Source organism: Salvelinus fontinalis, chromosome 38 (genome assembly GCF_029448725.1).
Source record: "Salvelinus fontinalis isolate EN_2023a chromosome 38, ASM2944872v1, whole genome shotgun sequence".
NCBI classification, from domain to species: Eukaryota; Metazoa; Chordata; class Actinopteri; order Salmoniformes; family Salmonidae; genus Salvelinus; species Salvelinus fontinalis.
The window spans coordinates 24,469,721-24,491,802 of NC_074702.1; the positions used below are offsets into that span (position 1 = coordinate 24,469,721).

The 22,082-nt window shown below is 41.2% G+C and overlaps 2 protein-coding genes and 1 pseudogene across 3 annotated transcripts; 1 reads left to right on the forward strand and 2 right to left on the reverse strand.

Annotated features, from left to right (window-relative positions):
* The window catches only part of LOC129837560 (serine/threonine-protein kinase Nek10-like), a 12,963-nt pseudogene extending 4,914 nt beyond the window's left edge, over window positions 1-8,049 (reverse strand).
* Window positions 8,050-10,395: 2,346 nt separating this feature from the next.
* LOC129838118 (septin-7-like) lies at window positions 10,396-20,096 on the forward strand. 2 transcript variants are annotated; one of them, XM_055904853.1, is made up of 13 exons: window positions 10,396-10,498; window positions 12,162-12,268; window positions 14,177-14,277; window positions 14,433-14,567; window positions 15,288-15,405; window positions 15,670-15,762; window positions 16,217-16,313; window positions 16,424-16,475; window positions 16,627-16,755; window positions 17,671-17,691; window positions 18,322-18,457; window positions 18,761-18,903; window positions 19,126-20,096. In XM_055904853.1, the coding sequence occupies exons 1-13, from the start codon at window positions 10,489-10,491 to the stop codon at window positions 19,163-19,165; spliced, it is 1,182 nt and encodes a 393-aa protein (XP_055760828.1). In that variant the 5' UTR covers window positions 10,396-10,488; the 3' UTR covers window positions 19,166-20,096. The 2 variants fall into 2 exon arrangements, with proteins under 2 accessions (XP_055760828.1, XP_055760829.1); XM_055904854.1 differs by lacking the exon at window positions 17,671-17,691.
* LOC129838119 (protachykinin-like) lies at window positions 19,485-21,782 on the reverse strand. The gene is made up of 5 exons (XM_055904855.1): window positions 21,453-21,782; window positions 21,119-21,221; window positions 20,989-21,012; window positions 20,658-20,714; window positions 19,485-20,572 (listed from the first exon to the last, which is right to left on the reverse strand). Exons 1-5 carry the CDS (start codon window positions 21,594-21,596, stop codon window positions 20,562-20,564), a joined length of 339 nt encoding a protein of 112 aa, XP_055760830.1. The 5' UTR covers window positions 21,597-21,782; the 3' UTR covers window positions 19,485-20,561.
* Window positions 21,783-22,082: the final 300 nt, after the last annotated feature.

The window sequence follows — 22,082 nt, forward strand, 5'->3', positions numbered from 1 at the left end:
CTACCTGAAATCTCCCCTGAGTAACTATTATACACACAACTCACCAGGAGTACAGTATGGTCTCAACCACTGATGTTAGCTTGCTGTTCTCCTGTTTCTGTTAAGCCAGCTGAAATGGATTCAGGTCAAATGTTTTACCGACACGTATACCTTCAGGCATAACGACATGATGTACGTAAAATGAATGGTAAGTGGTTTGCTGAAGAATTTGACTCATTCCAGTTTACGTGTGCCTCTGGTTTTAGTAGGAGATGCCATGAGGAGAGAGAAATAGAGCATGAAAAGGACAACTGTGATTGACTGACTGATAGTGACTTTGTCCCTTTCTCCCAGAATGATATTAGGTCTCGGTGGATGACCCTCTTCTCCTTGTGCAGGTACCTTAAAGCCAGACACATCCGAGGAATTTCATCGGGAGAAAAAAACAAACAAGAATATGCACTCTTTAGTAAACAACATCATAGCATTGATTAATTCATTCCTTCATAGTAATTATCAAAGAGAGAATTCACGGTCACAGTAGCTTTGTTGTCAGTGCAAAGCAACGGAGGCCGATACTCACCTGGATGAATATGTCCCAAAGTCTCTCCTCTGTGAATTGCTGCTCCTTCTCTTCCAGAGAGTTGAAATGGTCCCAGAGGGGAACACCTTCTATCGACTCCATGACAATGTACAGCCTGTCACCTACAACGGTGTTCATAGCCATTTATAAAGCTGTATCTTAATAATGTTAACTCAATATAGTGGTGTGTCTGATACTTACCTTCCAAGAATGTCTTGTAATATTTCACAACATTTGGGTGGGTCATTTTCAGGGAACAGAGAAAAAGTGCTCATCATTCAAAAATATCTACTGACTGGTGTGTTGTAGGTAATACTGTATAAAACCACACGGTAGAATATCAACAAACAAAAGCTATGTGTGAGAAATGAACTACTGTATCTGGCCGATAGTAAACCAATGCTAACCTGTTCCTTAACGATGGTGGGCTCAGACACTATCTTCTCCACGTTGCTGTCTCTGGACTTCTTATCTTTGCCAAAGGCAGGGTTGTGGAGATACGCTTCCTTCAGAGCCTGAAGGTTCTGTCCACTCTGTTTCCTCACCTCTCAGCACAACCGCACACAACAATCAAAGCCAAACCGGTAGAAAATATACCAGAAAGAATGTTAATGACGTGTGGAGTGATATTACGGTTCGTCCTTTATTTAAAGGGGGAGATCAAGCTGATCCTAACTGTTAGAGGCCTATTACTATTTTGCCCTGTTTATCAAAAATTGTTGGAAAAACGTGTCAATAATCAACTGACTGGCTTTCTTGATGTCTATAGTATTCTCTCTGGTATGCAATCTGGTTTCCGCTCAGGTTATGGATGTGTCACTGCAACCTTAAAGGTCCTCAATGATGTCACCATTGCTCTTGTTTCTATGCAATATTGTGCTGCTATTTTTATTGACTTGGCCAAAGCTTTTGATATGGAAGACCATTCCATTCTTGTGGGCCGGCTAAGGAGTATTGGTGTCTCTGAGAGATATTTGGGCTGGTTTGCTAACTACCTCTCTCAAAGAGTGCAGTGTATAAAGTCAGACAATCTGCTGTCTCAGACACTGCCTGTCACCAAGGAGTACCCCAAGGCTTGATCCTAGGCCCCACGCTCTTCTCAATTTACATCAACAATATAGCTCAGACAGTAGGAAGCTCTCTCATCCATTTATATGCAGATGATACAGTCTTATACTCAGCTGGCCCCTCCCTGGATTTTGTGTTAATTGCTCTACAACAAAGCTTTCTTAGCATCCAACAAGCTTTCTCTACCCTTAACCTTGTTCTGCACACCTCCAAAACAAAGAGTGGTTTGGTAAGAAGAATGCCCCTCTCCCCACAGGTGTGATTACTAACTCTGAGGGTTTAGAGCTTGAGGTAGTCACCTCATACAAGTACTTGGGAGTATGGCTAGACAGTACACTGTCCTTCTCTCAGCACATATCAAAGCTGCAAGCTAAAGTTAAATCTAGACATGGTTTCCTCTATCGTAATCGCTCCTCTTTCACCCCACCTGTCAAACTAACCCTGATTCAGATGACCATCCTACCCATGCTAGATTACGAAGACGTAATTTATAGATCGGCAGGTAAGGGTGCTCACGAACGGCTAGATGTTCTTTACCATTCGGCCATCAGATTTGCCACCAATGCTCCTTACAGGACACGTCACTGCACTCTATACTCCTCTGTAAACTGGTCATCTTTGTATACCTGTCGCAAGACCCACTGGTTGATGTTTATTTATAATACCCTCTTAGGCCTCATTCCCCCCTATCTGAGATATCTACTGCAGCCCTCATTCTCCACATACAACACCCGTTCTGCCAGTCACATTCTGTTAAAGGTCCCCAAAGCACACACATCCCTGAGTCACTCCTCTTTTCAGTTCGCTGCAGCTAGCGACTGGAACGAGCTGCAACAAACACTCAAACTGGACAGTTTTATATCAATCTCTTCATTCAAAGACTCAATCATGGACACTCTTACTGACAGTTGTGGCTGCTTTGTGTGATGTATTGTTGTCTCTACCTTCTTGCCCTTTGTGCTGTTGTCTGTGCCCAATAATGTTTGTACCATGTTTTGTGCTGCTGCCATATGTTGTGTTGTTACCATGTTGTTGTTATGTTGTGTTGCTACCATGCTGCGTTGTCATGTGTTTCTGCCTTGCTATGATGTTGTCTTAGGGCTCTCTTCATGTAGTTTTGTGTTGTCTATCTTGCTGTGATGTGTGTTTTGTCCTACATTTATATTTTTAATCCCAGGCCCCCGTCCCCACAGGAGGCCTTTTGCGTCATTGTATATAATAATTTGATCTTAACTGACTTGCCTAGTTAAATAAAGGTTAAACAAAAAAATCTAAAATAAAAAAATATTAGTGCCAAAATACATTTCAGATTCAATTTCTTTTGGCACTAAAATCACTCCATAGTCATGCCAAATTGTAAAAATTCAAACTCAAGCATGCAGAGGTAGCTAAATTCTGGTGATTGCAATTCATGATCATGAGTCCTTGAAATCCAAGCACAATCAGACATGCCACATCAATCACAACCACATTGTAATGGCTGTCATGTGTCCACTCTTACAGGCACGTTAAGGTTGGCACTGATGAATGGCTCAGCGGGAGGCTCTACCTTGAACACACTGCCGAAGGCCACAGTGCCTAGATGGTCCAGTATGGAGTAACCAATGATCACTCTCAGAGGAGGGTGGTTCTGGTCAAAAGTCTCAATACTCTCCCTCAGACTGTCCAATTCCTCCTGCTAAAGACAAGCCAACACACACCAGTAAACAATCCTCACAGAGTGGAGTAGGGCTGCAGAGAACAAGTAACGAAAATAGTAAATGTATCATTATTATACGGGGCTTTACATTACAATCTAAATGTATTTAACAGGGAAAAGGAGACAGGAGGGCCCTTGAATGTACAGCTAACTGCCAAAATAATGAAAACACTTGAGTAAATGAGGGATAAAAAGTATATTGAAAGCAGGTGCTTCCACAATATTGTTACAGACACTTGTAGAATCTATGCCAAGACGCATTGAAGCGGTTTTGGATTATGGTGACCCAACAACCTTTTAAGACGCTATATGTTGGTGTTGACCTGTATGTTACGTATAGTCGTTTTTACAGTATAGTAGTTGTCTCACCGTGTAGAGAGAAACTTTTGCTTGAAGTGCTTCATAGACAGTGATGTCTCTCACATAATGTCCAACGTCAATGAACATCTCAAATAAATCTGTAGGAAAGAGCCTGAAACAGAAAATGATTTTCATACATTTTCTGAAAGATGTCGGTTACATTCCATGCTGAAGAGGAAACGTAGGTTCCGAAATGCATAGCACTGTCAACATCAACAATAACATAATTACTCTCATTGCAGTATAAGGACAAACATGACATGATAATTGTAATTACACCATTATCTAATGCATGTTTAATACCTGTAGGGATATTGCTTTTGGTCCATTGAGAAAGCGTTGTGGCAGAATCAATTTCGCAATTACATAGACCCCATTCTCCTGACCAAGCAAAGAGAATGCATTTCAAAAATGTCCTTTCCACGAACACAATTCTGAATCAATATTGTAGTGTCTTAGCTCTTATTACTTATTTATCTAATAAGAAAGACTCTGAATACAATAAATGGAACTGGAGCTTCACATTTTACTGGAATCAGTTAGAGCCAGAATAACATCGAACAACACTGCGCATGACCAAGGGTGCTCCATTCTTAAAGGGGACATCAGTAATTAACAGAACATAACAAATATCATAGTCCTAAATACTGCCCAGTTCATTGACCATTCTAACGGCAGCCAACACTCTGTTTCTGTTTGTGGGTAGGTGCCCTTACCTGAACCACCTGATGTGCAGTGGTGTCATCCAAAACAAGCACAGCATGCTGCAATAAAGACAGACATTTACATAAGATTATGTTGGACGTAGATCCATCTGTAGGATCTATAGTCAACATATCCAGTGTACGTTCCTACCTGACTGTAGAGATATGGTGTCGTCCACACCCTCATGCGGACTGAGCTCCTCACTGATGTGCTGTCGCTGGATGCATCCTGCTGCATTGGCCTCGATAGAGGAGCGGTCCGAAACGTACGCCCGTTCACTGGAACGGTACATTACATCACAGAAGTCTACTGATCTGGGTTGCTTACCGCTTTCTCATCAACTTCATTTTCTCATGGTTATAATATGCACTAACCAATGTTTCAACCACTGTCTTTGACCCACTAAACTCTTAAGTAACTCTTGATTAATATATGTTCTAAAGTTTGAAATACTATTTTTATCAAGGCACAAGGCGAGACCCAGATGCAGACACAGGAGCAGATGGTTGGAGTCTTACAGTGTTTATTAATCCAAAGGGGTAGGCAAGAGAATGGTCGTGGACAGGCAAAAACCAGATCAGAGTCCGGAGGTACAGAGTGGCAGACAGGCTCGTGGTCACGGCAGGCTGAATGGTCAGGCAGGCTGGTACTGAGTCCAGAAACAGGCAAGGGTCAAAACTGGGAGGACTAGAAAAAGGAGAATAGCAAAAGGAGTATGGGAAAAACACGCTGGTTGACTAAACATAAAAGACAAACTGGCACAGAGAGACAGGAAACACAGAAATATATACACTGGGGAAAATAGGCGACACCCAGAGGGGGTGGAGACAATCACAGGAATAGGTGAAACAGAGACATGGCGTGACATTTTTAGCCTAACCAGAGGTTGCATACCATTTTCTCAAGGTCATAATATGCACTACCTAGGCCTCACCCAATATACTGCATTTGACCCAGTGAACTCCTGAGTAGTCTATGCTCTCCATGAACTTTTATGATACTTCTTTAGTCTATCCAGAGGCAGCCTCTCACCTGTTGAGGATGTGGAGCAGCTGTTGCACCCCTCCCCAGGTGTGTATCTCGGCGCTGGTGTCTGGCTCCTCACACAGCTGGACCAGGACCCACACTACGCTCCACATCAGCTTCAGGTGCTCCCCGGGCAGCAGCCTGAGCAGCACTGGCAGGCCCTCGCACTCCCTCACCTGCTCCCGCACCTGCCGCACCGGGGAAAGCAGCCGCAGCAACTCTGCACTCATCCTGAAAGGGACACAAAGAAAAATGGATATGCAAAACACACATCAAAGCAAGACATTGGAAGGTGCATGTTATTGCTACTGATATAGTCGTGCTGTTGATGGGGGTGTAAGGCGAACTGTTTATTTTGAAGCAACTTTATTGCTTAAAGATGAACGCATAGTGTGTGACTGATTAGGGAGGTAGGTACCGTACCTTTTGGACAGTAAGTCATAATCTTGTAGTATAACAAGAAGATTCTCCACGATTGACAACTCTCCTATCTTCTCCTTGCATTCTGAACAAGGGGATAGATCAAGCGATGTATTTAAGTGTTAGCTACAGTGTATACTCTTACTAAAAGGTATGCATGATGTCCCAGGGTCCCTTTATAAGAGCAGTTACCTCTCAGCCAATGAGGTGAGTGCTAGGAGGGCACCTAGTAATACACTGCTGTCATGTGCTGATAGGAGCTTTACCAGGGTCTGAGCATGAGCATGAAATCTTATATCATTATATGCTCATTAGTTACTACTTTCCCAGACAGAAAGAAACCTATCCACAAGTAATGGGGATCAGACATTGGACTAACAGTCAGTTAGGAGTACAGTTCTTTATTTAACACAATCCTATAGTATATTGTACAAGGCAGTGCAATTTTTACAATTGTTTACCTTATGAGCTCCACTCTCAATAACCCACTGCCCTTGGTCCTCCACTGCAGACAGTTTCTGAAACATATCTATTCAGGAATGAAAAGACAAGGAATGATAAGGAAGGACATTGAGGGAAATACAGGCTACTTTTTGGGGGGATTTGATAACTCACATGTCATAGTGACCAACTTCTCCATAGCAAATGTCTGCTTTCCACACTCCAGATAACTGCTGCACATCAACTCCATGTACTGGAGTGGGAGTGAACGGGACAGAAAGCGGCAACTATAAAAAGCAACACAAGCTGTCAGACTTGAAGGTTTTTAAAAATAGATTTAAAGTACATTTACCCTTGCAAGAAGATCAACAGCTTGGAGTTGATGAAAAACTCTCTGAAAAGAGAGGGTATGAAGAGAATTAAAAATATACCTGAATTCAGAGTGTTGAATTGTCCTGCTTGCTTGTCAGGTTTTTGTCAACAAGTCATAAAAGAAAGGCAGCACAAGTCATATCTATTTTACATCATATGAAGTTGAAGGAAGAAAAGGACTATCATTCGTTTTACATGATAAAGGGGTTCTCTTATGAGCAATTGCAGACAGATGAGGACTCTAAGGACAGACTCAGGTGGTGCATGGTCGACCCAGTCACTACAACGGAAGTACACACAAAACTGAGCAACTTTCAAGACCTTCATCAACAACATCAGCTGCACAAAAATTGTTGAAACTGTATGAGACTACATGCACAGTCTGTTCTTGACCAAAGAGGTAAGGATCTCCAAAAAGAGCATATGTTGAGGATGACTGTTGAAACAATGTTGAATTCTGGATGTTGCACTGTTAGAAGGAAAGATGTGTAAGAAAAGTTAATTATGTGATCAATAATATTAAAGGAATCCTAAATGCATTATTTAGGGATATACCTGAATTTCTCCAGCTCAGGATCTTCAGAGATGATGTGAATCTGACTCCTATTTTTGCATGCATTATTTAGCTGGAGAGTGGTCTGGGATCTTCCTCCACTGTTGCGGACCTTACATGACAGTCTCAATGCTGCCACCTGGAATGTCAGGCAGCAGCTGGGATGTTAGGCAGACAAACCTGATCACATCATATTGTACACAAAATAGAGGGTTTGACATTCATTTGAATTGACATGTCCTTACCTGGTGCCTGTGAGCATTAGTTTCAAGCAGGGACAGAAGTTTCCTGAGATCATCTGATTCCCTAAAAAGTGTTACCTTTTGGTCAATCGTTTTATTCCAGTCAAAACAGGATATCAGTTGTGTGCAAATATTTTAGTTGAAAATGTCCCCCAAAAAGTAGGCCTATTTTGACATTATGCATGTGCAGTATCTGAATTGACTGAACCTGAAATGACTTCAATACGTCATACTTGTTGTCTGGTCCCTTTAACTTCTGGAGTAGTTTGCCTGCTCTTCTCACCTTTTTAAATGGGTTGGGCATTATACAAACTCCCTTCTGCTTCCATGGGTCATTACCTGAGGTTCAACTTCCGATAATTGACAAAGTATAACAATGCATTCAATATCATGGCATTTGGTACATTGTAACTGCTCTCAATATACAAATAAACATAGTCTGTTTTAGAAACATTAGCCTAGCGGTAGCTAGTAACACTGAACAACAACAGGTGCGACATAGTTCGGGAATAATGCAGCCATCCACTACAAGGGAACACAAAACAAAGGACAAACATGTTTCCTTTGAGCCACTGAGCAGTCCCTTACTCTCCTTCACCATGGCAAATATGTAAGATACACCTGTTATTTTATTATTATTTGTCAAGCTTGTTTTCTCCTTCAATGATGCAGTTTATTCATGGGCATATTATGGGAAAGTATGTGCCCGAATTGGAAAAGGTCATACTGAATTTGATGATAGTTTTAACCAATAGGAGGAAGCAACATTATTATGTGGTAGTTTCTATGGATACAACTGACGCCTTTTTTTCACATTCCGTCACCAGATAATTTTGTCTTTGGAATGTAGTTGTTTGTTGTTCCCCTGTTATTATAGTTCAGTGGTTGTTCCAGTTTCACCAAGTGCATAAATAAACATATTAATACTAAATAACTGTATTTAACAAGTAGGTTTATAGCTCTTATTTTGATTAATATTTATTTTTCATAAACTACTAACCTGTGTGCATCGATCTATATGCAAAATAAACTTCCGATTTTGGAAAGTTAAGTAGATGCAGAGTTTCTGTCAGGTTTCTGTTGATGGAAAATACATCAAATTAAAACAGATTCTCTTAAGCAAAAATGTAATATTGTTGTCGCGATAGCATGTGGATAACTCAGGCAATGAACAAACTACCGCGAGATATTTGGTCCTTAATTTTTGCTATTCATAATCTCAGTACGCATTGTATCTGGCGTACTCTCCGTCGTTCAGGTGTGAAATTACGTCGGCCATAGTACGTAGGTATGCGCTAGTGGTAAGAAGCGGAATGTCGGGTTGTGAATGATCGGTTTCTGAGCGGCAGCGAACGTCAACATTATGGGTGAGCATACTTACTGTATCAAAAATGTCCTAAAACTGCTTTGGAAATTACATGTATAGCTTGTTGTATCAGAATGGCTATTTTAAAGTAATGGTTGTTTGTGGCTTTCTAATTGTCTGAGTAACCAACGCCCAGTCGTCCCCTCACCAGTTGTTGGATGAGTTGCTAGTTTAGCTAGCAGGTTAGCGTTAGCTAAGGCATTTCCTGTGTAGTTATTTTCTACCTCATCACTAATTACTTTCCTAAATGTTTACCTACCTAGTGGTTCATTCCAAAAGCGAATGTCTTATTTTATGTATCTGGTGTTTGTTAAGTAAACTCCATCGAGGTAACGCTAGCTAGCTTTTTTTCCAGTGTGTGGCGATAACGTCATGTTCACCACCTAACGTTAGCCAGCTGGCTTGTTAGCCTACGATTCAGAAAATGCTAACGCCAAGTCCCTGCCCTTAAATTATTGTCCCATTATTCACCAAGCAAGCCATTGTTAATGGTTAGCTAGCAAAACAATAATGTCAAGCAATGTATTTTCTTCCAGTTATTTCAAACACTTGATTTCCCCATGAGTTCGACACTGAAAAATAGATTTAAGTGTGTGTGACACCCTATAGTGTCGAAAACAGCAAACCAGAGTATGTTCAAGTCAAGTGTGAAGATGGGGTATCTTTGGGTGTCTGCTTTTTCAAATTGGTTTAGGGTAGGACCAAGTGAAAGTGAGTCAGGTTTTTATTAAAGAAGGCCTATTTAAATTGTGTTGAAGATACACATTTTTCTCATGCAGTCATGAGTGTACACCTCTCACCACTTCCTTCAGTTGACCCGCAAACTGAAACGGAAACCACACTAGCTAGCATAATCGTGAAGAAGGATTTGTTACATTTTTCATGTAACAGTGTAAAGCAGTGGATGCTGTGGGAGGACGGGCTCATTGTGATGGCGGGAATGGAATATATGGAACAGTATCAAACACATGGAAGCCAGGTTTGACACGTTTCTTTTATTCTATCCATTACAATGAGCCCGTCCTCCTATAGCTCCTCCCACCAGCCTCCACTGGTGTACAGATAGTGATCTCACTCATACCATGCATGGACATAAAGAAGACATACAATTTGAACTATCATTTTGCACTGACATAGGCTTTCAATTAAAAATATTTGAACGACAGTCCAAGGCTAAGGGCATCAACAGAGATTGGACTCCGTTATACCCCATGGTGAAGCCAACAACAGTGAATAACATTATCATACTATCCAACTCTGTGATGTTATGCTTGCTAGCCTAAGCACATGTTATTTATCCCCAGGTTTTCCAGTTTGTGAAAATAATTCTGTGTTAGGATTATTGCTGATATTGACTGTTGTCGTGTGTGTTCTCTCCTTTGGCTCTTACCTCACGTTGGACCACATCGCATGATTATTTCCATAAAACAGCTGTAAGTATGGATTTGTTTGGTCAGTTAGGCCGATGTTGATTTGCCTGTTTATCAGAAGGACTTTATCCTAATTTTAAAGTATCCTAGGCCTGTTACATACATTGCAAACGCTGTGGTGATGATGTTGTGCTCGTATGTTACTTTCCAGCAACAAAAGAATCTGGAGGGGTATGTGGGCTTTGCTAGCCTTCCCAATCAAGTGTACAGAAAATCAGTGAAGAGAGGCTTTGAATTCACCCTGATGGTTGTGGGTAAGAAAATGCTATTCATATATTGAGGTCATGGTTCAACCGAGTCATGTTTTCAGTCATTTCAGTTTACACAATACAGTTGACCAGGTACGGCTCTATATGGTAAGTTAAATTTGTAGACAGGAATGTGTGTGTGTGACCACAGTTATGTGCAAGCAAAGTGTGTGCGTGTGTGTGGTTAACCTCCTCTCAGTCAACCTCTCAACTTTTTTTCACATCTGCCTGCCTATTAAAATAGCATTGATTTATTAAAAACTGCGCAGTATTATCAAAAATACAAGGGTGCCGTTGAAGTACTTGGATGCGGTCGTTGAACTCGGCCAGGACCTTCATTTGCTAATCAGTCACTGTTTGGAGGGAAAATGTTTCTTTGGGTCAAACCATTTCCTGTGGTCGGCATAGCAGAATTTCTCCCTCACTGCTAAGAATAGTTTGTCTCGCAGTTTATCTCAACAGACTCTTTCTGAGCCAGTCATGGGTTTATCATTGATTTTTATTTTAAGAAGTTAGGCTACTGACAAGTGTAGCCTATCTAAACATGCCTGCCTTGCCAGGCACTCGCATGCAACGGGGTTCCTCTTAAACAAGTCACCATGATTTACCCTGCTGTGTAAAAATGTCCTTTAAAGGCAGTGTGTTGGATGGTGCCCAAGTTGGCTGTTGGGGCCCAAAAATGCCTTGACGATTTCGCCAGCCTGATTGCTGCAATGAGAATAATAATACGATTTTTAAAGTCCTATTTCTGCAATATCAGTTTTGTATACTGTTACAAACACACTGCCTCAGCAGTAGGCAAAGCCTGCTCCTCTACCCAGTCTTGAGGAGCTTTGAGCCCATGTCACTGGTAATGTCAGAAAGGGCTGGCGTTATCAGCAGTGACTGGCACAGCACACTATGCTTCGCTGAGCGCAGCACGCCAACCTGTCCTGTTACATGGAAAACACTGGTGTGTTGATATAAACTAGCTATTCATACTCATAGGAGTATGAAGATGGGCATTGAAATGCACGTTGTCAAGTGCAATTGCTCAACACTGAAATGGTAGCGCTCAACTCCCAATACTGTAGCCTGTAAACAGCAGCTCGTTAATGATCGAGGTCAGTGCCAGTGGTCATTTCCACTGCGTTAATGATTCCATTCACCAGGAGCATGGAGACCAGGCGCACAATGGCTAGTCATACTAGATAAACGGGACCACACAGCCGGCATAAGGCATTCTCTAGCCACGTTCAGACTAGGAGCTGTTGTCCTAGCCCTTTACACAATCATTCAGATGGATGGTCGTCTTGGACAAATGTCAATGGCCCTCAATCAAAGACATGACCTTTGGGATTTATTGGCTGGGCTTTATTCGATGCTTCTACAGTACCATTGGATGCCTCTAAAGTTGCATGAATAGCTATCACACAGTGGGGTGTACCAGCTTTCAATATGTATGGTTAGCTGTTTATAATGTCAGTGTACCCTTATATCTTTTAAATGTTGTGTTCTTGCTGGTATAGCTATATGTTATACTGTGCACACTATGCCAGTATGGTGATTTGAGTTGCATTGATTCCCTCGTTTAAAATGACACTGACCCTAATGTAGCAACACTGTCATTAGGCTTTATGATCAAAAATAAATAGATTGTTTTACTGCAACTTTTTATTCTTTCTTCTAGGTGAATCGGGATTGGGCAAGTCCACGTTGATCAACTCTCTGTTCCTAACAGATTTGTACTCGTCAGAATACCCTGGGCCTTCGCACAGAGTCAAAAAGACTGTACAGGTAGTTTAAAACACTTCTGCTTAACAGTCCTGTATTCTCTTGTTGAATATACTTTTTCCACCGATGACCATGTTAGTTTGCCTCAGTGTTGATGCCTTGGAATTTGAAACACATTCTGCGATATAGAGCATACTAAAGTATTCATACCCCTTGACTTATTCCACATTTTGTGTTACAGCCTGAATTCAACATGGATGAAAGCAAAAACTATTCGCACACATCTACACACAATAACCCATAATTATGTTTTTTGTTGTTGTACATTTTTGCAAGTGTATTGAAAAATTAAATGCATGTTCATACGTTTTCACACCCCTGAGTCTCAGTCGATACTTTGTAGAAGCACATTTGGCAGCGATTACAGCTGTGAGTCTTTCTGGGTAAGTCTCCAAGAGCTTTCCATACCTGGGTGGAACATTTGCCTTTTATAATTTTAAACGTTTTTTCAAGCTTTGTCAAATTGGTTGCTGATCATTACTAGACAACCATTTTCCGGTCTCGCCGTAGATTTACCTCGGCCACTCGGGAACATTCACTGTCTTCTTGGTAAGCAACTCCAGTGTAGATTTGGCCTTTAGGTTACTGCCCTGCTGAAAGATGAATTCATCTCTGTGTCTGGTGGAAAGCTTACTGAACCAGGTTTGCCTCTAGGATTTTGCCTTTGCTTAGCCTTATTCCATTTCTTTTTTATCCTGAAATTTCTCAGTCCTTAATTAATGAGTACAAGCATACCCATAACATGATTCAGCCACCACTATACTTAAAAATATGGAGAGTGGAATTCAGTAATGTATTGGATTTGCCCCAAACATAACACTTTGTATTCAGGACAAAAAGTGAATTGCTTTGCCACATTTTTTAGCAGTATTTCTTTAGTGCCTTGTTGCAAACAGGATGTTTTTGAATATTTGTATTCTGTACATGCATCCTCTGTCATTTAGGTTAGTGTTGTGGAGTAACTACAATGTTGTTGATCCATCCTCCGTTTTCTCCGATCGCAGCCATTTTAAAGGCTGCAACTTTTTTAAAGTTGCCTCTCCGGCAACTGAGTAAGGAAGGACGCCTGTATCATTTTAGTGACTGGGTGTCATGATACAACATCCAAAGTGTAATTAACAACTTCACCATGCTCAAAGGGATATTGAATGGCTGCTTTTTCTTCTTCTACCCATCTACCAATAGGTGCCCTTTGCAAGGCATTGGAAAACATCCCTGGTCTTTGTGGTTGAATCTGTGTTTGAAATTCACTGCATGATTCAAGACATTTCAGCTTTTTGTTTATTTAATCAGTTTGTAAAAAAGAATTGACCAACATTATTCCACTTTGACATTATGGGGTATTGTGTGTAGGCTTGTGACAAATCTCAAAATAATTCATTTTAAATTCAGGCTGTAACACAACAAAATGGCAAGGGGCGTGAGTACTTTCTGAAGGCACTGCATGTCATTTAGTAGAGAAACTTGGTCTCCAAAACGCAACGTTATCTCTACACAGATGCTCATCTGTTTTTCTGGTTCCTCTACATAGTTAGGTAATAACACAGTGTTAGACTGCATGTTGATGCATGCAGCTAGAATGAGAGTCACCCACTGTCCTCAATGTGTGCTACACAATTGGGGACAAGGTGTCTTGCTGAGAGGTTGTTTTGGTCTTCTTCTTTCCCTTCATTGGGATTGGCAGTATGCTCATTTCTTCTGTGTTGTTGCAAACACTCTCGTGGAGACAGGCGTTTTGTTGAGCGCATTGGGTCTGGCATTGTTAAATAGCCAGAGCTTTATATTCTTACGACAGTTCTTAGGAAAGTTGTATTGTACACTATCTCACTATCATACACCAAATATGAACAGTAATAGTATGCATTTAGACAAGACAACTATTGAATGCTAATATAATTCTGTATTTCCCAGGTGGAGCAATCCAAAGTGTTAGTAAAGGAAGGTGGTGTCCAGCTCCTGCTCACAATAGTCGACACCCCAGGATTCGGCGACGCTGTGGACAATAGCAACTGGTACGCAAAGTTTGACAACTCCATTTTGGCTCCAATAAATGCATTGATCTTGACACATTTGACATGGCTTGTGAACAGGTTTCCAGGAAGTAGTGACCATTTTGGCTCAATGTGTGTGGGTTTGTTTCCTCCCTGTGGCTGTATGTACCACGCAGCTGGCAGCCGGTCATCGACCACATAGACAGCAAGTTTGAGGATTTCCTCAACTGTGAGTCGCGGGTGAACAGACGACTGATGCCCGACAGCAGAGTGCAGTGCTGCCTCTACTTCATCGCCCCCTCGGGACACGGGTGAGTCTAGGTGGTAGGGAGGGAGATCGGACAGTGTGAATGAATGGCGAGGGCTGCTTAAGATTTATATAAGATTTCACAAGTGTAAAGTACACTACCCCATATTAGAAATTCCAATCATTTTTGGCTACTGCCTCTTAAAGGTTTTTTTCTCTCTCTTTAGGGTTGTTTTGCAGTATACATACATAGTTGTGTTTCATATGACTGATAGTGCTAAAGGGCATCGGCTCTCTGTCAGAGAAGGCTGTGTGTGACGTGGCTGTGGGGTAAATGGGGTGTGTGCATGCGTTCACTGTTCATACTCTGTTCTATGGGACATTGTCCTTGCAATCCCCCAGTCAGTGTTGAGACAGGCTCTTAGAATGAGCAGCTTATGCTGGCTTCACACACACTGACCCCTCACACGCACACACTCCTCACAGCACCAGCTGATATAGCTCACTCACACTCGAGTGCCTTGCACAGTGACACTGCTAATGAGAAACAGCTGGGGAAAGTGTTCTGGGGACACAGACAATAGTTATTTGTGTTGTCATCGTTGATATCGCTTGTTTGTTTACACTACTAGAGCTCCATTGCAATGTTTTATTAGTTACTAGATTTAAGGAAAGAAATGTGAGCTTCATGGTTTGCTATGAAAATACTGGACTGAATCTGTACATCAGCACCCCTACCCCACCATTTATGGTACTTATGTTATTATGCCATGTCTCCCTCCAGACTGAAGCCTCTGGATATTGAGTTTATGAAACGGTTGCATGAGAAGGTGAACGTCATCCCACTGATCGCAAAAGCAGACACTCTCACCCCAGAGGAGTGCCAACGGTTCAAGAAGCAGGTCAGTGGGCTCGGTCTGGGGGCTGGGCATCAAGGGTCTACAAACACGAAGACTTGATTGTTGCAGATAGAAATAGACTGTTTGGGCAGAATGGGCCGTTTCCTATTCCACATACTGCTCCGACGATGCCTTCAGACTGTATGAATATACTACCCAGAGGAAATTCCGAAAGGAGTTGATACCATATGATAAAGAACTGTCCCACATGTCTTTTGGATTGTCATTGGGGTCCTTGTTAATAAAACATACTGAACGGTCCCTCAGATCATGCGGGAAATCCTGGAGCACAAAATCCAGATCTACGAGTTCCCAGAGACGGATGATGAGGAGGAGAACAAACTGGTGAAGAAGATCAAGGTATGACACAAATGTACTGCGAGTACTTTTAAAAACCATGCATGCACCAACGAACTTAGCCATTTAAACTGTGAGGCACTTAGCTACATCAGTCCCGCCTGGATATTGCGATTGCAATTAGTTTTTGCAAAATCAACAATTCCCTGCTTATTGTGCGAGAGCGTGCAAATTACCAGTCACTGCACTATTACCACGTAAAACACACACACAAAAAAAGTGCTGGACATTTTAACCAATAACTAACTTTTACAGCATAAAATGGTTCAATCAAGCAGCACGTCAAACTTTTTTCCAAATTGGTCAAAATCATCACAAATTGCCGTGCGAAATATCTGAATTGCTGCAGCAAAACCAAATATTTTGGCCCACAACTAGCCTATCACAAAATTCTGGAAGGGCTGTTGCATATACACACACACTTGTCTCACACGTCATTGTGTTATTTTTCTTGCAGGACCGTCTGCCCCTGGCCGTGGTGGGCAGTAACACCATCATCGAGGTGAACGGGAAGAGGACCAGAGGACGACAGTACCCATGGGGAGTGGCAGAAGGTACCAGGCATGATGGGAGATGTAGTTTGATCAGAGAAGGAAAATCGGTAATACTAAGAGGCTCCTTCTGGAGAGCGGTTTGAATATGTATTGATTGTCTTTCCTTGCAGTTGAGAACGGAGACCACTGTGATTTCACCATCCTACGAGACATGCTCATCAGGTACAGACTCAAAACATGAAGTTACAACAATTGATAGAAAATGGGGAAATGACAATGCATTTTTTTTGTTACGTTGTCAACAACATTGACCATAGCCTCAACTTGCTAGGTTTCTGAGACTTGTTTTGTTTGTCTTTCTGTGTGCGTACAGAACCCACATGCAGGACCTGAAGGACGTGACCAATAACGTCCACTATGAGAACTACCGCAGCAGGAAGTTGGCGGCTGTCACCTACAACGGACAGGACAACAACAGGGTCAAGGGTCAACAGTCGACCAAGTGAGTCCAACAGCTACCAATGGTTCTCTATTAGGCATGGCCTAACTCTCTTTGTCAATGATCAAAGGCATATTTTACATGACAGATAATCTACTGGACATTTGAAATGTTTTATCATATTGATGTGATATTTAGGCTGTATATAAATGGAAGTTATTGTCGTAGTGTTCTTGGAGGTATTTATTTCCTCCAATATAGGTCCATCATTCCAAATGCAGGTATTACAGCTTAAGGGGATACTTCGGGATTTTGGCAATGAGGGCCTTTATCTACTTCCTCAGTCAGATGAACTCTGGGATACCATTTTTATGTCTCTCGTGCAGTTTAAAGGAAGTTGCTATCTAGCGCAATGCTAACTAGCGTAAGCGCAATGACTGGAAGTCTATACCCATAGACTTCCAGTCATTGCGCTAAGGCTAGTTAGCAATTGCGCTTATGCTAGTTAGTATTGCGCTAGATAGCAACTTCCTTCATACTGGACACAGATATATAAAAATGGTATCCACAAATTCATCTGACTCCGGGGAAGTAGAAAAGGGCATGATTGCCAAAATCCATAACTATCCCTTTAAATTCCACACTGTTGCTCTCTTACACCTAAGACCCTGTTATGTACACCAACCACGCTCAGCATCTTAGCTCTTTACTGAGAGACACCCTCACACACTGCGGTTCCTAATGCACAGCTATGCACCAAACACATGCTACTACTGCTACTACACACACCGTTTCATGCCTCTTGAAAAGTGGTTTTGTTTCTTTGTGAACTTTTCCTTGTTTACCGTGAGAAAGTAGATGTTTCGTTCTTAGTCCATGTTTTTTGTTAGTGCGGTCAGTCCGTTTATTTTTTCCCGTTGTCGTAGTGCATGATTTCATCACAGCATGCTAAGTGTGTGTGTGTTTCTGTTTTTTTAGACATGACACAGGTGAAGGCATGTAAGTGGTCAATTTATGTTTCCTTAGATCATTGTTATTATTTTTAATATACCTTTTTCCTCCCCTGTTCATGTTCCTTTGTCTGGGTTCTCTTTTTCCCAGTTCAGTTCTCTCTCCGTTCTTCCCCCTTATGTCGGACAATGTCTCAGGAACCCTGTAGATGCCAACATTGAGAAGTCAACTGGGAATTGATAAATATGCTTATTACATTGCAAATACTTCAAATGTAATTAGCGTAGTTAGACTGGTGGCTTCTTCTCACTTTTAATTGCGTTTACTAACATTTAGCTAAGCTAACATCCCAAAGCACCACTATTTCACTACAGTTACTCACTAGCCTATGCTAACAGCTTAGCTAACTCAGCTCCGTGATTGCTTGGTGCTGGTCTTTGAGTCCCCTGCTTCAGAGCAAATTGGCTTTCTTCTTCCCTCTGCTTTTCCACATTTCAGTCACCACATTGTTGGGTCCTACCGTTCCTTTCATGCATAGATCCTTGTATGTACCAATTCCCTGCAGGAAAATTGGGGTGGCATTACTGTGCAGATTATTCCAGTGTGATGGAGGTCGGTGCACTGTAGGACTGGTCTGACTGTTTGCATGCATACGTGTGTGTGTGTGTGACCCTGCAGGAGCCCCCTAGCTCAGATGGAGGAGGAGCGGAGGGAGCACGTGGCCAAGATGAAGAAGATGGAGATGGAAATGGAACAGGTGTTTGAGATGAAGGTCAAGGAGAAGATCCAGAAGCTGAGAGATTCTGAGGCTGAGGTAACATCAGTCACATTGCCTTACTACACTACTGACCTCTACCATATGGTTTGACTTCTTACTTCCTGATGCATAAACACTAACTTTTTGGTGGGTGTTGATGCACTGAAAGTCTTAGTGAGACAGTGAGTGGGTTGTGTTTTAATGACGTGTGTGTCACTGCCCCTCTCTGAAGTGTTACATTTCCAAATGCACACTTATTTAACCAGGATAGTCCTCTTAACAACAATTGTCACTTTTTCAGTGAGTCAATACAGTTGTGATCATGCCTTTTCAATTTTTTTCTAAATGTCTCTTCTGCAGCTCTCGAGGCGTCATGAGCAGATGAAGAAGAATCTGGAGGCCCAGCACAAGGAGCTGGAGGAGAAGAGACGCCAGTTTGAGGATGACCGGGCCAACTGGGAGACCAATCAGCGCCTGGAGCAACAGAGACTGGATGCCTCCAGGTAACACTGTCTGTCACGCACCTGAACTGGTGACTTTGGTTGTTACTAAACTAGCTCTATTTAGTGTTGTCTGTTGGATAGAGAGAACAACTTACCTGGACACAATGGTCTTTGCAGAATGTAATACCGGCGTGTCCCACTAGTTGTCACTGTATAATTATCTCAACCACTGTTTGTAAATGTTCGTCATTTTATTGCCTTATATACTATTCTCCTCTACAGGACTCTGGAAAAAAACAAAAAGAAGGGGAAGATATTTTAGAGACAGTCTGCAGAAACACCAAGTTGTACTTGTTGCCAATGTTGCCAGCTCGGACATCCGTGTGTGGCACCAAACCAACACCAAAGCTCTTGTACAGCCCAGCTGGGTCTGCATGTACTGTCACAATGACCGGAAGAGAGCTGCCTGTGGACTTCTCCAAGGAATGTGTTTACCTTAACCAAACTTACCGTCTTAGACAGGCCAAACCCATATATAACTGAATACTGCCCCCCCCCCCCCCCCAAGGTTACATTGTCTATTTAACAACTGATGTCTACCGTTTAATGCAGAGCAACAAAAACAATGAACTGTTATACAATCATGTTTCAGTGGTTTTATTTGTTTACATGCACAAAAGATCTTCCATGATGTGGAAAAGGAAATGGCATTTACAAAATAATTTTTGTTTAGTGAAGTGTAACAGATTAACCTCATACTGAACAGCTCCCCATGCAATGTAGCCTAACACAAAACAACTGTCTTAGTCTCTCAACAGGAGTAATGGGAAATCTGGAGGCAAAAATGCACCTTGGGCTTTTTTATGGCTGAAGCTTTTTCCAAAATGTAACGCTTTCTTCTGATTTTAGCTAATTTCACTAGCCTTGGACCACCATTAACTTCATAAATGTTATATTTCAGTTAGTTTATTTTTATATATACCGAGCCAGCTAAAGTAATGTTTTTTTTGTATGGAGAATTTTTCTGAAGCTTTGACTAGTTTCTGAAGAGGATTGACTGTTTAAAGTACATTCAGTAGTCGTACAAAGAGCAAAAATAAATAAATGAAAGGAATGTTTCTGTAATTCCACATGTCATCAGATTATGTGGGAAAGGAAAGTCAAGACCATATTTTGCTTTGGCTATGTACTCATCTGTATTTTTTTATTTGTATTGTACAAAGTCACTTAATAAACATGTGATAGACTTGTAATGCAATGAATGCTGCTAAGAGATGCATGTTGATACTGCATTACTACATTCAGAATACCTATTATGTAGGCCTACTGAAATTTAAACAGTTGAAATGTGTTATTTTGCTCTGTAGTTTAGTATTAATCTGCTTTGTCTGCACCATATCGCCACCTTCATTCAGCGTGTCTCAGTTTAGTGGTTTTACTTTTGATAAGTATTCTGCCAAATTACATGCACAATATGAATGTTTTCAGAGCACTAACAGGTTATTTGCCTGAATAGATTTGACATTTCACACCACATTAATATGCATCTTAATTGTCTAAAGCAATTTTTGCAAGTACTGTTAATTTGATGCAAAATGTTTTCAAAATATTGGACATCACACTTGACTGAAACAATCACGCAAACACATTTTCAGTGCATCCTGGTTCACACTTGATTCTTTTGATTCAAAGTTGTATGTAGCTGCTTTGGAGATCCATTAGAAGTTACCTGCAGGAATAACAGTAATCAACAGTATGTCCTAAGAGAAAAAAACTCACTCAGAATAGTCAGACACTAAATGCTGGTATTTTACCTTGTTCCTCTGAGCTCCTTTTACCCATCAGTCCAACAAAAGACTCAAATTTCTGCCCTGGAAAAGAGGTGAGAGTAGGGCTATTTCAGACTGAAAAAAGTATATCTCCCACAGTGATCCCATTTTGACATTACACACCAGAGAGTCTTGCAGGAATTGTATATGAAGACCAGTTCCACCTTAGTGGTGTTCATACCTTTATCATATGTAATTCTATCATGCATTAGACATTGTTGGCAATGGCTATTTCAATAGCATTTAACTGAGGCTACTAGTATGAATATATCAATGGGATACAAGGCACAGAGATCCTATTAAATGCAACACTTACTTCTTCTTGTTACCTGGGATTTTGCTGCAAAGAGTGGAAGGGGAAAAAGCAAAAATACAGATGAGCTTTGGAAGAAATTAATATATGTCCTTTAAAATATTGAATTATAACTAGAAAGTAGTTAGCATACCAGAGCCTCTTTTCCCCATAAGACCAAAGAATTTGCGTGACTCAGGTTTTCGAGTCATTCTTTTCAGGATTTCTTTGTATTGCTCAGATTGTGGCCATTTGCTCTGAATAAATAAAATACACAATTTAGCTTATTCATTTGAATGTAGCCTAGGCTAATCATGAGATGCAAATTATGAAGCCTATCACTGCCCGTGGCTGCTTCCTAAATAGTCCACATTTCCAAATGTACCGGACAGTGCTGAAACATTTTTTTATCTTAATATCGACAATGACACTAGGCTATAGTCAAATGTTTCAAACATATTTTTGCCAATTTGAGAGAAATGTCCTACCGTTTCATTTTCTTCTCTCCAACTGTCATCAAAATAGATTTTTTGGCTGAGTACAGTTGCCAAAACGAGGGAAAATACCATGATGAGTAGAATTATCTTCATTGTGTTAGCAGGTGTGCTGTGCGTAAAGTTGTTCCTCTTCATGCGTTTATTTTATTTGATGAGAGTAACTTCACTGATAAAACCAGACTAATGGCCTGAATAAATACGGAATTCCTATAATATCAATAGTTCAAAGATGCAGCCTGCTGGTATACCCCATGGAGCAAATTTTAACAGAGAAAGAAGTGCGTCTATCCATTGGCATGACATTACAATCGGCGCGCCGGCGTTTTTATGCAGAGACAGAGCTGAAGTGGGTGTCAATGTCAAGCAGTTTTGTTGTAACATAATTAGGTCATATTATGAGTCAGTAGGTTTGTCTTTGTGTTTTATTTCTGAAGGGGTAAACCACTGTTGCTTCTGTTCAACAGAGGCCTAAAATCTAAATGTCTGGAACAAGGCTAGCCTACTTTTCCTAATGTGCTGGGCTCACAATCAATCAATTCCATCCAGAAGTACAACATATACAAATGCCGTCAAAACGTCATATTTAATACATGGCAGCCTATTTATAGCGCTTTTTAAGGA